This window comes from Buteo buteo, chromosome 2 (assembly GCF_964188355.1).
Source record: "Buteo buteo chromosome 2, bButBut1.hap1.1, whole genome shotgun sequence".
Classification (NCBI taxonomy): Eukaryota; Metazoa; Chordata; class Aves; order Accipitriformes; family Accipitridae; genus Buteo; species Buteo buteo.
Window position 1 is genome coordinate 6,111,972 of NC_134172.1, and position 14,690 is coordinate 6,126,661.

Here is a 14,690-nt window from a genome sequence, read left to right on the forward strand (position 1 = left end):
TTTTTGTTGTTTTATTTGTTTTTTTTTTGTTCTGACTTCCAAAAGGCTGTTGCTGTAGGGGGAGACCAGCAGTGCTAGGAAATGCAAACTCACTTCTGCCTTTTGTCACCACTTCTGTATGCTCTGCTGCCTTTATCTTGAGTCGCTTTGTGTGTTTTCACTTTTTTTTTTTTCCCCCCAAAGAAGCAGCAGAAAAATTGAGAGAAGCAGGTACTGGGTGGAGAGGGAGCAGGTCAGCACAACCCAGGATTCCCAGTGGGTGGGAATATCTCTGTGCTGGGGCTGCTGCTTTTGTGTTGGAGTCCTGCACCTGCTACCTGCTGGGCAAAGTGATCACAGGGAGTGTATGTGGAGGCTTGTTTTTGGGATGTTTGTCCCGTGCTTAATGTTGTGTATTCCAGCCCTGCTTCTGGCAGTCTAGCTGAGCTTGTCTGTCAAAACCTCCTCCTCTTGCTTTTTCTGAGTGCTTTTTGTTAAATGCCTGCCTAGACTATTCCATCATCTCATCCTTTGCTTGAGACTGTGCTTATGGCACTCAAACTTTGTTTTCAAAGTCCCTTGTAAATATTCTTGCCCCTATTGCTATCTTTTTCTTCCACCCAAGCTTCTCTTGGTAGCTTTGTTTTGCCCTGTGCTATGAATAGTCTCTGAAAATTAATATACGTGCAAGTAATAAATGGCCTCACTCTTGACATTCTTAAAAAACCATTTACTTCATGAATAGTACAGCTTTCGCAACCTTGCTGTTTTGTGCTGTGCACGTAGCTGACTTCTGCCATTAAAATGTAAACTCTTTAAGTGCAGGGAATCAACTGGCAAGCTGATGCTATTGTCAGGGGTACACTTGCAATACCATATAAAGTGAAGTGAAATTCCTGTAGCTCCACTGTAGCAGGTGCTGGTTGAAGGTTAGAGGAGCAGAGTCCCACAGTTCAGGGCTTTGTAATTTACTTCAATGTGACTCTGGATGGAGGTTTTTCCTGTATCTTTCAGGGCTGGATTTCAAGCTCTTTCCCCGACCTGGCACTTTATTCGAGTCCGACTGTTACTTGGTGCAACTTGCTGCAAGAACACTATTGATGGTGGTTGTAGGGAGCTTCAGTAGCCTTTGTTTGAAGATGAAATTGAAGGCTTTTGCCCCCAGTTTATCTGAATGTACTAGAAAAAAATAGTTTGCAAAAATGTGCTTGACCTCTATTACAGAATCTCAAGTAGTTTTTATAGTGTTAAGAATAGAAGAATCTGGTAAAATAGGAGTGTTACTCCAAAATGCAGAATAGCTGTTCTCATCTCCCTCATCGGCCCAAACAGGCTCAAGAGTTATGCCTGAGATAATGAACAAAATAGCTGTGGCTTATTTTTAATAGCGTTTTTTTAGCTATTTGCAATAGGAAGTGCTTGAGCTATTTTCCACCTATCCTGCCCCTTTTTTTATTAATTTGAATTTATTCCTTTCTAGTGAAGTGTGTAAGTGCGGGGAACCAAGATGAAGGTAGAAGGTGGAGCAACAAGGTGTCCTATTGATGAGATGTGAATGTTGCGACTATTTCTGGAGGCCAACAAATACAGGCTTAACATCAACTAGATTTTAAGTCTCACTGTTGCAAACCGCTTTTGATATCAAAGGATATGATATTTCTGAGCACTTTAAATCCAGAACTCTTATCCCTACTTCTAGCAGTTTGAACAACTGTACATTAAAATGTGATATTTTTGCCCTACTGGAATTTAAACGTTCTCTGGCTGTGGTTTTCAACCCAGACACTGAGGCAGTGTGCTACTATGTGAGAACCGGAGCTGAACAGGCTTGAATGAAGGCTACCTCGTGTCTTTGCATAAAATGAGGAGAGACGAGAACAGCAATTAGTACATAAAAATATTTGAAAAATCTCATTAGTGTTGGTAGCAAAGAGTGTGGCTTGTTTCGTTACTTTGGGTGAACACATCAGGTTAAAAGTCTGTGTGACCTCAGTGGCCTTTCTTTTAAAAGCATACGAGAAGAATCACTCCTCTGTTACAAGTAAGTTGGAATCTGGAGGGTTTTTTTGTCTGCAGAGTTGTAATGGTCCCTGCAAGGGATCATAAAGATCCACTTGTTTTCGTTTGGTTAGCCCACCACTTCAGTGTTGCAGCTGAGCTGACATGCTGAGTTACACAGACCTGGAGTGGAGAGTATGTTTGGGGTTGCCTTCACTGGGTGTTCACCTGGCTCTGCTGTCTTTACTAACTGGCACTTGTAATTTTGTTGTCTGCCCTCCCTTCCTTTCTGTTGAAGTCCTGTAAGATGATGCTAACTGTCTGTCTTTTTCACCCACAGGGAGTGGAGCAACTGCAGTGGTGCAGGCAGCCTTCTGCACTCCAAAGAAGGAGAAGGTGGCAATTAAACGGATCAATCTTGAGAAGTGTCAGACGAGCATGGATGAACTCCTGGTATGCAATCAAAATTGTCTGGGGAGTTGTATTTCAGTTAGCATAATCTCTGTGTTTGCTAAGTGCCTTAAACAACCTTTCTTTCAAGGCCCAGTTGGATGGGGCTTTGAGCAACCTGGTCAAGTGGAAGGTGTCCCTGCCCATGGCAGGGGAGGTTGGGACTAGATGATCTTTAAGGGCTCTTCCAACCCAAACCATTCTACGTTTCTGTGATTTCTTGAGGTGGGGTGAGTGTGAGGAGACTTGACTGATTTCACTAGAGGCACTTCAGTTGTCCTGGTTGTGGGACACAGTACTTAAAATGTTAAGAAGATCAACTGTTGGAGAACTTCAGACTATTTGTTTAGAGCTAAGCACTTTATATAATCCCTTTGTTTTGAACAGAGTTAATGTGGGTAGAGCTGAGCTTCACACTTGCACAAGAGCTCTGCAGTTTGAGGGGGATCCAGAGCTACATGCTTCCAGAATCTTTGAAATTCAAGGGAATGGTTTCTTTACCTTTCCTGCAGTTCTTTACATTATTTTTTTTTCCCTTCACCTGTAAAGAGAAAAACTGAATGAATTAGCTCTTGTTACTAATCTCTTTCTGGCAGGGGTTGAGGAAAGGCAGTGAGATGAGGCCTTGTACCACCTTTCCTTTTAAAGCACCTCTCTAGGATTTTTTTTTTTATCCTACCAATCTGTCTTTCCACTTGCAGCTTGACAGCTTCTGTAGTGTTACCTCAGGCACTTGTTTTGGTGATTGCAATTAAAAAGTAGAACAGAGACAGAATTCAGGAGTCCTGGCTAGCTCTACGCTTGTATGATCCTCAATAAGTCACTTGAAGTTCCAGTATCCATCTAGTGACCAATGCTACTTTTTCATTATAGGTATCTGCAAATCTGCTCTTGTAAAGAGGAAAGGCTCTATCCAAGCTGTCACATTTTAGTGTGCCTGTGAAGGGTTGTGTGTAGGACTCTTACAATGACCTGCGTTCAAATCCTCTTATGGCTCATGCTAGTGTAGGAGTTTGAGATCTCTTCCCTCTTCACAGTTGGTCTTTTTGTCCTGATATCAACCCTTGGTATTCTTTTCAAGTCTTTTATGTGGTTTGTCCGTACTGCTCTGCCTCAGTTGTATTCCAAACTGTATTGTTGTGACGTAGTAATTGAGATTGTTAGTCTCTGAGTAACTGCCAATTTCAGCTAAAAGGGTTAGGTTCAGAAAGATATGCTGCGGAGACTTGGCATGTAATTTTAGATAAGTACTTCTAATTGCGTATTTTAAATCTCTGGCTGACCCGTTCCTGACAATGATTTTTCTTGTTATGGGTAGGACTGCAATGAATTGCTGTTGTCAGCTCTCTTAAGCTTCCAGTTTTGTGACCAGATCTAGCGTGGATCCTTCTGCAGGCTTGTGTATGGAACTAGATATTCTTGAACTTAAAATCATGGAAAGGTAGAGGGGGGAAAAAGATGGTTCTGAGCTGTAGCAGCTTCCTGGGGCAGTGGTTGCCAAGGTAGATGTGTTGGGTGAAAAAGTGTTTTTCCTGGGTTTGTTCTGAATTTGTCAGTTTATTGGACGTTGTTTCCCAGTGAGAGAGCCGAAAGGATGGAAACTGCAGATTTCCCTGCTCTCTGCTCTTACCTTCCCTACTTTATATCTTGTCTCCATATTTGCTTCTTCCCCAAAGTAAATATTTACAAGGCTGAAAAGCTTGAGGTCTCCCTTCATGGCAGTTTCCCCATTCAGTTTAATTACCTTTTTTGAGCAACTACTTGTTATTGCAGGATCAGGGTTTTTTGTCTTCCAGAAAACATAAATCTAAGTCCCTGCAGATACAGTGGTTTTAAGAAGCACGTGCAAAGAGAAATACGATGAGTTCATGCTGGGGTATGTTATGCCCCCTCCTTGCTTTCTCCTCTTCCCCAATGCAGTTAAAAGCATGAACTTGGGCTTTTATTAGATCCATTATGCTTCTATTGCGCTGAAGGTATCTGAGCACAATAGTCAGCTTATGGTAAACTTTGATGTACTGCCTGGGGTCAAGACAATGCTCTTGTGTTACAGCACTGCCCAGTCATCAGGCAGTGGGATAGAAAAGGGAAAATTGTGCTTAAATTCTTTTTTATTTTTTTTATACAGTGCTTCAGACCCATAGACTTCTCTGTTGAAGCAAACTTGTTTATTCCCAGAATCTGCCTAGTAAAGAGGGTAAACCAGTGTGATGTTGCTTGGGAGAGGGTAGGGAGATCGGCAAACAGTTCTGCCATCAGTAAGGATGACTTGTTTCTTCTATGACTCTTTCAGTGTCCATGCCACTTAATGGCTGGCGCTTGTATTTCTTGGGATGAAGAAGAGGAGGAAGGTTAGTTTGGAGTGGGGTTTGGAAACGTGGAGTAAGTGGCTCTACCGCTAGCTGAATGATTCAGTGGCCTTGAGCTTCCTTTGAGCTTCTATAGGAGCAGGTGCTGTCACGACCCAGACTGGACAGACCAGGAAGTTGTGTTTAATTTGAAATTCCCTCAGGCTAAATTAAGGTGAAACGACACCAAACGATCAGTTACAAGATTTTATTCATGACAAAAGCAAACTGAACTGGGGAGGTGTGGTAGTAGGTGGCAGGGTTTCTCACAACAGGAATTGGCATAAGACTACTTTTGTAAACCATGTAACCATATACATCAATTCAGGGAATAAGGAGATCCCTCCCGTTGAGTCACGAGGTTCAGAGCAGACCCCCTTGATTTCCAGACTCCTTCTCAGAGAAGGGTCTAGGGGCGGTCGGATCCACTCTTAGTCTCAGACTTGTTCAACGGTTTATATCTTGAAATGACTGAGGTGTGGGGATTGTGGAAAAGGAAAAGGAAAGAGAGAAGAAGAAAGAGAGAGAAAAAGGAAGAGAGAAAGACTTCACTGGTCCTGGGTCCAGCGTTAGTTTGGTCAGCCGAGGTGTCTAGTCAGCCAAGGCGTCCAGTCCCAGTGGGCTTGCGTGCCCGGGGCTTCAGTTTGTGTCCTTTTATCATCCTTGCCCCTCCTTTGGGCGGGCACCCGAACTCGTCAGCTTAATGAGCAGTTTGTGAGCCTTTGGGCTTGGGGGTCCTTCGTGAAGTAACTTCTTCTTCCCTGCAGACACTGCCATTGTTTGATCTTCGTATCAGAACAGCTTATCAGACCAGGGAGCTGCGCACCCTCCAGCACACCCTCCCCCTCCTGTTGCTGATGTCTGAGCTGATGGGCTTTTCACCTTGGTTCCTTGCTGTTCAGGGTTTGTCTTTAAGCAGAACTTGCCCCACCACAATGTTTGAGACATTAACTCTTTCAGTCTCTCACAGGTGCCCAGAGGCCAGGGAATCTGGGACCACCTCCTAGCTTGTGGAGGTGCCATGCTTAGGGTGATTAAGTGGTATATTGATCTTGATCCTTGTATCTCAACACACACTTGAGCTGTGTGGGTGGTGAGGGATAACCTGCATGCTTTGCAAACACTGCATGACATTCTAGATTAATGCAATGGATTAATTTATTGCTGCTACAGGGTACAGAAACATAGGAAGGACCGATTTTGTTGCTTCATGAGCAAACCAAGTCCAAGGGCATTCAGCTCTTCAGCAGAAGTGCTAATTGCTGTAAAGAACATAGGCAGGAGTAATGCAGTGCAGAGGCGTGGCTCTTTCTAGCCCAGCTGCTAAATTCGGTGATGTTAGTCAGAAATTTATTTCAGTGCTTGATTTTTATATTTTTTCCCTGAACATTTTTTTGAATGCTCCCAGATCTTTCCTAGACTGCATGTGGGGAAGCTGGAAGGGAAGTACAACATAGCTTATAATGATTCTTACTCACTGGTGTGACTGGGAGTGGAGTGTAAGGAGAGGTGGTCAAATACAGTGTTGTGTACAATTGGTCTTGGACTGTTTGATTTGTTACTGAAGTTACACTTCTTGTATTGCAACACAGTAGTTAACAAACTTATGCAGCATTTGGTGTGTGATTGAAAACAGTCTGCTCATGTGGTGTGTTTCACAGCTGGACACTATTCACTGCTGTGTTTTGCTCTTACCTCTCTTTTTCTTTGTGGGATGCTGGTTATGTTGCTGCTGTTGCTGATCCTTGAAACACAGTGGTGTAACATCTGTGTCAAAATAACCATGCTTCAAGCTTTTTTCAAGTGTTTTCTTGTTTTAAAGAGCTATTGGTCTAAAAGGCTTTGAATCTCCCTTCTGTCCAGCAAACTCTGCTTCATTTTCATGCAATTAAAGCTGAGTTAGCTTTCTTTCATCAGATGGGGTTTTTTTCCCTCCATGCTTTGAGTAGCAGATGATGTGGGTTGTCAGCTTAGCAGTTAGGAGGAATGTTGAATTGCAGAGATGGGAACATAAGCTGTGGGGTATTTCACATTGGGCTTTCCCAGCTGGGGGGGAACTGCTGCCTGTTTAGTTCCTAGAGTGATTCAACAGGAGATGTGTTCAGGAAGGAGCATGGGAGGTGTGGTGTTGCTGCTCCTAGGAAGATACTCCAAACTCTTCCTAGTCCAGAGACTGATAGGACTGGACCTGACAGGTCTACACATGAGGAGTGAAGTGAAGGTACTATTCTTCCACGGCTACATGGTCAGAGAGCAGTTAAGGAAGCCGAGGGAACAAGTTTAACTGCAATAAAAAGAAATGTTGTTTTGAATTTCATGGCATTAACCTGGGGAGCTTGCTGCCAATAATATGGAGATCAAACATTGCATGAGATTAAATAAATCAACCTATAGCTGAGAAGGTTAAATTAGATAGGATTTAAAAAAAGGATTATGAACTTCCCTGGTTTAAGGCATAAGCCAACTGTTAACTGCCCTAGCTTAGTCAGAAGTCTTCCCTCTGGGCAGATAATTGTGTAACTGCTTGTTATAGGGTTTTACACCTTCTTTTGAAGACTTGGACAGGATATTGAACTGGCTTTGATCTGTCAGAGTAGTTCCTACAAGTGGATTAAGCAGACTATAAGGTTGTTGGGAACAAAGCAGCAGGCTGCTGTAGAAGTAGTACAGATATTTCATCCATGCCTGTCATTTTATGGCAACTGCCATTATAAATCCATTTCCAGTCCTGAGGACCTTCACTCTTGCTCCAGGGGAAAAAGTCCGGAAGTGTCAATGCCAGAGAGTCCAATGTATAATGTGTGGCTTCTGCATGGTTATTTGATATGGCATGTAAAGTGTTTTCTTGCATGATGGGATTGCAGCTTTACAGAAGGTTTAAACCTAAGCTGTGTATGGCTTGGTTGTACTGTTTCTCAAAGCAGCAACAACAGAAGTCTTAATTACTTTGCTGGTTGAAGGTGGGGATGTTTTTGGAGGGTAAAGTTCAGTATGAACATTAAGGTAAAGGTGGGTGAAATCCTGAACATAGAATGTCTTTCTTCACTTGGAGTGGATGAGTTATGAGATGGTGCATGTAAATAATTTTACAGAGTTTGCAACTGACTGTGTGTACTAATCACAAATCTGAAGGTTGTCAAACTGTAAGCACTGGGTATTGATCTGAACAACAATAAGGGCCAGTGATATGTTAGTTGGCTAAGTGGATAAAGCTGGCTTCGCTTGTATCTGAGATGAGTCAGTCACTTGCCTGGTCACTTTGTGGCTAAAACCAATAAAAAATGGGCATCTATGCATTGCTACACCGTAGCAGTTTTAAACATCTGCTTCCTTCAGTACCTTGTCACTAATACTGCAGACTTTGAAAGAGGGGTTGACCACTGAATGATGCTGAAGAATAGCCATTGAAATGGGCAACTGCTGAGTGACTTGCCACAAGGGTGGTTTGTTCCCATCACCAAAGATTAATTTATGGATGAAAACTTTATATCCCTTTCAGAATTGTGTCTTTTCCACTGTTGCTCTGGGTGGGCTAATCTAACGCCTTTTTAATTCTGGCAGTCTATCTCCTGTAGCCACATTTTGAGGTAAGGAGTTGAACTGGATAATCTAGACATGGAATTTGGATCAGAATGTCTGATTTTGAGCTCTGTGCTTTTCCCCATGTCCTTCAAAAAATGCCTCTCAAGTTGATTGTAGTAGGGGAACACGGGTGCCTTTTCTGCTGATGTTTAGAAAGGCTAATGAATTAATATTCTCAGTTTTTACAGCCTTTTAGTTAAACCATTAGAATTTCACTTGGAGCAAAATCTGAAGTTATGGCTGCCTGTAGGAACAGAGCTTAAATCCTACTTTAAAAGGATGAAGAAGAGTTTTAATGCCTTATACCTCGAGATTTCAGCTACGAGTTAAGTTCTTTGCCAGCCATAGTTGGAGCATTGGTGTATTCAAGGGGGAGATCGCATCTGACCTGCTTTTATTTTCCCCCAGGCATGCTTTCCCTCCCCAGTTCTCTTATGGTCATGATTGTCTTCGAATAGGGTAGCCAAGTTGACAGCTTTCTGGATTCCTCTGAACTTGCAGGTAGCCACATAAAAGCAGACTGCTGCTGTGTTGTATCTCTTGAGTTCACGTCAACATGTAGGAAGTAAAACTAAATAACGCATGATTTTCATCCTTGTATTTGAGAGCAAGTGTCTTTGAAACATGCCTCAGGGGCAGATAAACATGAAGAGTAGAAGGTGATGATGTGAACAGAAAATACCAGTAAGAAAGTTCAGCTAGTCGCTTAAACACAGCCTTGCGTGCTTTGTATCTCTGCTCCTATTAACTCAACTTCAGTTGTATGTCAGCGGGCAAATAAATGCACTTCCAAAATAGCAGATCTCCAGAAGTATGTCTGACTTACAGGAGACTAATAGGTTTCTTATGATTCTAAATTATACTTCACAGCAGCTTTATTAGTGTTTCAGAAGCCTTGAAATGCTTCTTTTATTGCCTGAAGAAGTACTGAAAGCATTCATCAGAACCCTTAATGGAAGACATGGAGGCCTTTATAGCTAATCCCAGTCTATTTGCTTTTGGTATTTGACAGTGCAGATATTTTTAATATCTAGCCCAGGGTGAGCATGTAACCATCTCCAAACCATTGCCTGTGTCTAGACATGTTTTTATCAGTAATTCATTCTCCATAGCTGAGCAGAAGGCAGTGTAATTTATGGATCCTGAAATGGGGAACTGGCAGTAAGGCTCATAACTGAGGCCATCTAGTGTGAGGGGTGTCGGTGTGTAAGCAACTGGATGGAAGAGCTGTCTACCATCTACTGGATCTGTGGGTAGTTTGAGGGCTCTTTATCAAGTAACCCATGACTGTTGGCAGAGCAGGAATAAAGCAACATTTCCAGCTTTAAAACCTGTATATAGCAGCCCAAATAAATTCTGATGATTAGCCTGACATTATTACAGAGGTATAGAAATTGTTGAGACTTTTATTAGGAGTCTTCCAGTGTGGTCTTGATGCTAGTCAAAATGAGGGGAGCACAGTTGTAACTTGGTTATTTCTTCTTTGTGTAATTTGGGGATAGCAGTCTTGTTAGGGAGGAGGCAGGGAGAGGAAATCTGTGCCTGCTATGACTTTGTCATGTTTGAAGAGCAGCCAACTCTCTGAAAAACTTTGGAAATAGTATTAAAGCTGTGCTTACTACACACAGAAGGGCTGTTGCTGCATTTTATCCCCTCCTGCTCCCTTTTTCTGTAAGCGTGCTTTTGAGCAGAGCTCCCTGGTGATCCTTGACTGGGATTCCTGCCTTAACTATAGCTCTTCAGACCTTGCATTTGTACTGCTGTAGCACAGACTGTTGTATGTATGACAGAATTGGCTTGGTTTCAATTATGCGAGGAAGCATTTTAACCACAAAGCCCACTGTGATTTGCCATGATCAGTTAAAACAATTGTATGTGTTGAGCTTCCAGGATGTTGGTACCCTCTATGGGGGTGAAGAGGAATGAAGCTTTGATGTAGCCTGGTGGGAGATTAGCCTAGAAAACTATTGAAAATGGGGTGGGGGTCTGTGGGTGAGAGGGGAAAGTCTGCCTGACTGCTGCTCTTTCTTACTGGTAATAATGTAAAAACACTGGAATTGTGATGCAATTAATTATTCAGAGCTGTGCTACACTGTGAGAAATGGTTTAATCTGCCTGTGTTACACATCCACTAGCTGATGGAGGTGTTTAATTGCATAGATCAAGTTTGTGATTATTTATTTTCCCTCTTTGTGCACCAAAGCATATGATGGACTTGAGCTTTTTTTTTTTAAACTGTGCTTCCCAGCTGGGAGAGCAGACTTTGGTAGTGAATGAGAGAGGAAGTTCTTGGAAAACAATAAAATACTAACTAAGCATCACAGAATGCCTGCAAAACGCTGTAGTACAGAGCTGCTCAAATGGCAAAGATCTGATCCAGGTCTAGGCTCTTAACTAAACTTGGTCCAGACTTTGTCTCACTGACTCCTGAATTCCGGTGGGATACACTAATATATAAAATATGCAATGTTTGTGTATATTTCTTTTACTACTTTCTTGATCTCCGGGGGAGCTGGTTCAAAATATTGTGAGTGGTCTAGCTAAGAAAAGATAAAAACAGCTCTTCTAGATCATATCTGAATGGTGGGTTTGGGGCAGGTCTGGCTGATGGGATGATTAACCCGTTGGTGTCCTGCTTGCTTTTTTCCACTCTGGTGCCACTTGTGCATGTGTGTGTTTTTTGTTTTTTGTTTTTTTTAATTGTCAGAGAGAAAAGTTAGGCACCTGGATTTGCTTGCATGTTTAAAAGGGAAAAAAAAAAATCTTTAAAATTGATTTAAACTTTTAGGCTGAATGCTAATTTCAGGCTCGGGGACCAAGATTGTGTCAGGTTTGTGGATCCCTTAACTAGGGACTCAGTCCAGTGCTCTGAGCAAGTCCAAAATGATCCTAGGGTAAGCACATGAGTTCAAAACTCTGAGCCTAATGAGTTTTGCAAAGTTGTGTGAATCAAAAATGTTGCACTTTTGTTTACAGACAGCAGCCCAGAGCTTCCCAGCCAGCTGGGTTTTGTGCAAGGAGTATGACAGGGCACAAACCAATCACTGAGTCTGACCTGTGTTATCCATGGCCCTACTTCTCATCCATCCCCTGTTAGAAGTTTGAAGCAGGGAAGTAAAAAACATTTTTGTTGCCAGCTTTGTCTGTCGAGGTTTCTTCACAATGCAAGAAAACCCCTAACTAGAAAGCATTAGAAAACTCCAAAGGTGCTGATTTATTTCCTTTTAGAAAAATAGCTTGATACAAGTGAGTGCTTGCAAGGAAGGGAGCTGGAGCTGTCAGCATGCAAAGGATATTGTTTCAGGCTGTATTTATTTTCACGGAGTGGTGTTTAGTCAGCGAGTATGCTACAGTGAGGTGAATAGCCTACTCCCTACTCTTCAAATATCCGTTCCTGTTTAGAAGGGCTCTTCTTTAATCTGCTTATTGGAGTTTCCTGGAAAGTTGGTGCTTCTGGGGAAAGCAGAAAGAGCAACTAATTGTGTTTGATTCCTCAAATGTACCTACTCCCTGAAAAGCAGTATTGAAGTGGATAATTCAACATTAGCATGTTTCTTTGTAGCTGTGATCCCCAGCTAAACCCTTGCCAAGGGGGAAGCAATGTGCCTTTACACTATACTTAGTCACAAGCAGAGCTTTGCATATGAGCAGGAGAAGTATATGCTGCATCTGTGGGGTGTCCTAGACATGGGTGAATCCTTCTCAGAGCTTTCTGTCGTACTTTGGTACCAGGGAGGTCTTGTGCTTAGAGGGAGGAAAGGATCAGGGTGTGAAGGGCCCTTGCTCTCCTCCTTCCCTGTGTGTTTGGGATTATGGCGCTTGGCTGAGTCTGTGTCATGGGAGGGGGGCTAACAGTGAAAAGTGGCATCCACGTGTTCAGTGAAGGAACGCCTTAGTTGAGAGCAGAAGTTCAGGATATCAGGGGATGAGTGTCTGGCGTGGGCAATGCTGGAGGGTACAACTTGACAGGTTAGGGGGCTTGGCTGAAGCACAAAGACCCAGCTGGGTGTAGTGCAGGGTGCCAGGCTTCGCTTAATAGATGGCTTTTGTCTATGGACAGTCAAGGAACTCCGAGGCTTTCTGTCCAAACTGGTGATTTGTGCTTGCATAATGAAAAATCAGTCAATGCTTTCTGTGGTGGTGTTCTGCCCATAACTTGGAAAACCTCAACCCTTAACCCATAACCAAATCTAAGAATAAGCACAGTCAAAACTCAATTTAACATCTGAGCATATTTCATATTGTATGCCATCTGTAGTAGCTAACAACTTTCTGATCTTGAACTGATTTCTCTTTTCCAGTATGACAAAAGATATAGCTGTCCTTTGTGCCTTCAACCTGATTGAGCTAAGCCATCTGCTTTCCTGCTGGGAAGAAACATTAGGAACAAGAGGCCTTTTTTTTTCCCAGAGGCAAATATTTCCCTTTCTCATCCAAATGATAGACTTCAACAGATTAAGCATCTGTTGTGTAATGTCTCACTGAAAGGAGTCATCATGAACTTCTTAGGTAACAAACTGGTGTGAATTTTTGGGAATATTCTGCTGTAGCTCCATGCAGGTGTTTTGGTTATGACCACTTTGTTGCCCTTGCCAAGGGGTTTTTGGTCAACTTTTTCTTTCTTCTAGACAGATGGGAAGAGTACCCTAAAATACCTTTGGGCCCTAGTACAATGCAGGCTGAGCATTAAAGAGTATTTCTGGATTTTTTACTTATAGGTTCTAGGTATAACTTTTCTTTGTACCTTCTTTGAACGCTGTGTCTTGAGGAAGATAACTTCTGTGCCCAAGGAATAGTAATAACTGGGTCCAGCTGCTAATGCTTTATTTGTCTCTACAGAAAGAAATTCAAGCCATGAGTCAGTGCCATCACCCCAACATTGTATCTTACTACACATCGTTCGTGGTGAAAGATGAGCTTTGGCTGGTGATGAAGTTACTTAGTGGAGGTGAGTGATCGAATTTCTTTACCCTAAAAGACAATGTAAAATGCTGTCTTCCTGTTGTAATACCCTTTCCCTTGTTTACCTCCTAAGCTTCCCACTTGTGAATTAAGGCATTTCATAGAATTGTTGGAAAAGACCTTTAAGATCATCAAGTCCAACTGTTAACCTAGTACTGCCAAGTCCACCACTAAACCACGTCCCTAAGCGCCACATCTACAACGTCTTCTAAATACCTCCAGGGATGGTGACTCTACCACTTCCCTGGGCAGCCTGGTCCAATGCTTGACAATCTTTTCCGTGAAGAAATTTTTCCTAATATTCAATCCAAACCTCCCCTGGCGCAACTTGAGGCCATCTTCTCTTGTCCTATCGCTTGTTACTTAGGAGAAGAGACGGACCCCCACCTCGTTACACCCTCCTTTCAGGTAGTTGTAGGGAGCGATGAGGTCTCCCGTCAGCCTCCTTTTCTCCAGGCTAAACAATCCCAGTTCCCTCAGCCGCTCCTCATAAGACTTGTGCTCTAGACTCTTCCCCAGCTTCGTTGCCCTTCTCTGGACACGCTCCAGCACTTCAATGTCTTTCCTGTAGCGAGGGGCCCAAAACTGAACGCAGGACTCGAGGTGCGGCCTCACCAGTGCTGAGTACAGGGGGACAACCACTTCCCTAGTCCTTCTGGCCACACTGTTACTGATACAAGCCAGGATGCTGTTGGTCGTCTTGGCCACCTGGGCACACTGCTGGTCATGTTCAGCCAGCTGTTGACCAACACCCCCAGGTCCTTTTCCTCCAGGCAGCTTTCCAGCCACTCTTCCCCAAGCCTATAGCGCTGCATGGGGTTGTTGTGACCCAAGTGCAGGACTTGGCACTGAGCCTTGTTGAACCTCATACAGTTGGCCTCGGCCCATTGATCCAGCCTGTCCAGATCCCTCTGTAGAGCCTTCCTACCCTCAAGCAGATCAAGACTTCTGCCCAGCTTTGTGTCATTGGGAGACTTACTGAGGGTGTGCTCAATCCCCTTGTCCAGATCATTGATAAAGATACTGAGCCCTGGGGAACACCACTTGTGACTGGCTGTCAGCTGGATTTAACTCCATTCACTGCAACTCTTTGGGCCTGGCCATCCAGCCAGTTTTTTACCCAGTGAAGAGTACACCCATCCAAGCCTTGAGCAGCCAGTTTCTCCAGGAGAATGCTGCAGGAAATGGTGACAAAAGCTTTACTAAAGTCTAGGTAGACAACATCCACAGCCTTTCCCTCATCCATTAAGTGGGTCATCTTGTCACAGAAGGAGATCAGGTCAGTCAAGCAGGACCTGCCTTTCATAAACCCATGCTGACTGGGCCTGATCACTTGGTTGTCCTGTATGTCCCATGTGATGGTCTTAAGAT

General features: G+C 43.2%; 1 protein-coding gene across 1 annotated transcript in view; it reads left to right on the plus strand.

The window, feature by feature from the left end:
• The window catches only part of OXSR1 (oxidative stress responsive kinase 1), a 93,984-nt gene that overhangs the window by 17,018 nt on the left and 62,276 nt on the right, over positions 1 to 14,690 (plus strand). The window contains exons 2-3 of the mRNA XM_075044606.1: positions 2,318 to 2,430; positions 13,197 to 13,305. Of these exons, the coding sequence (XP_074900707.1) occupies positions 2,318 to 2,430; positions 13,197 to 13,305 (222 nt within the window). The remainder of the gene's footprint in view (positions 1 to 2,317; positions 2,431 to 13,196; positions 13,306 to 14,690) is intronic.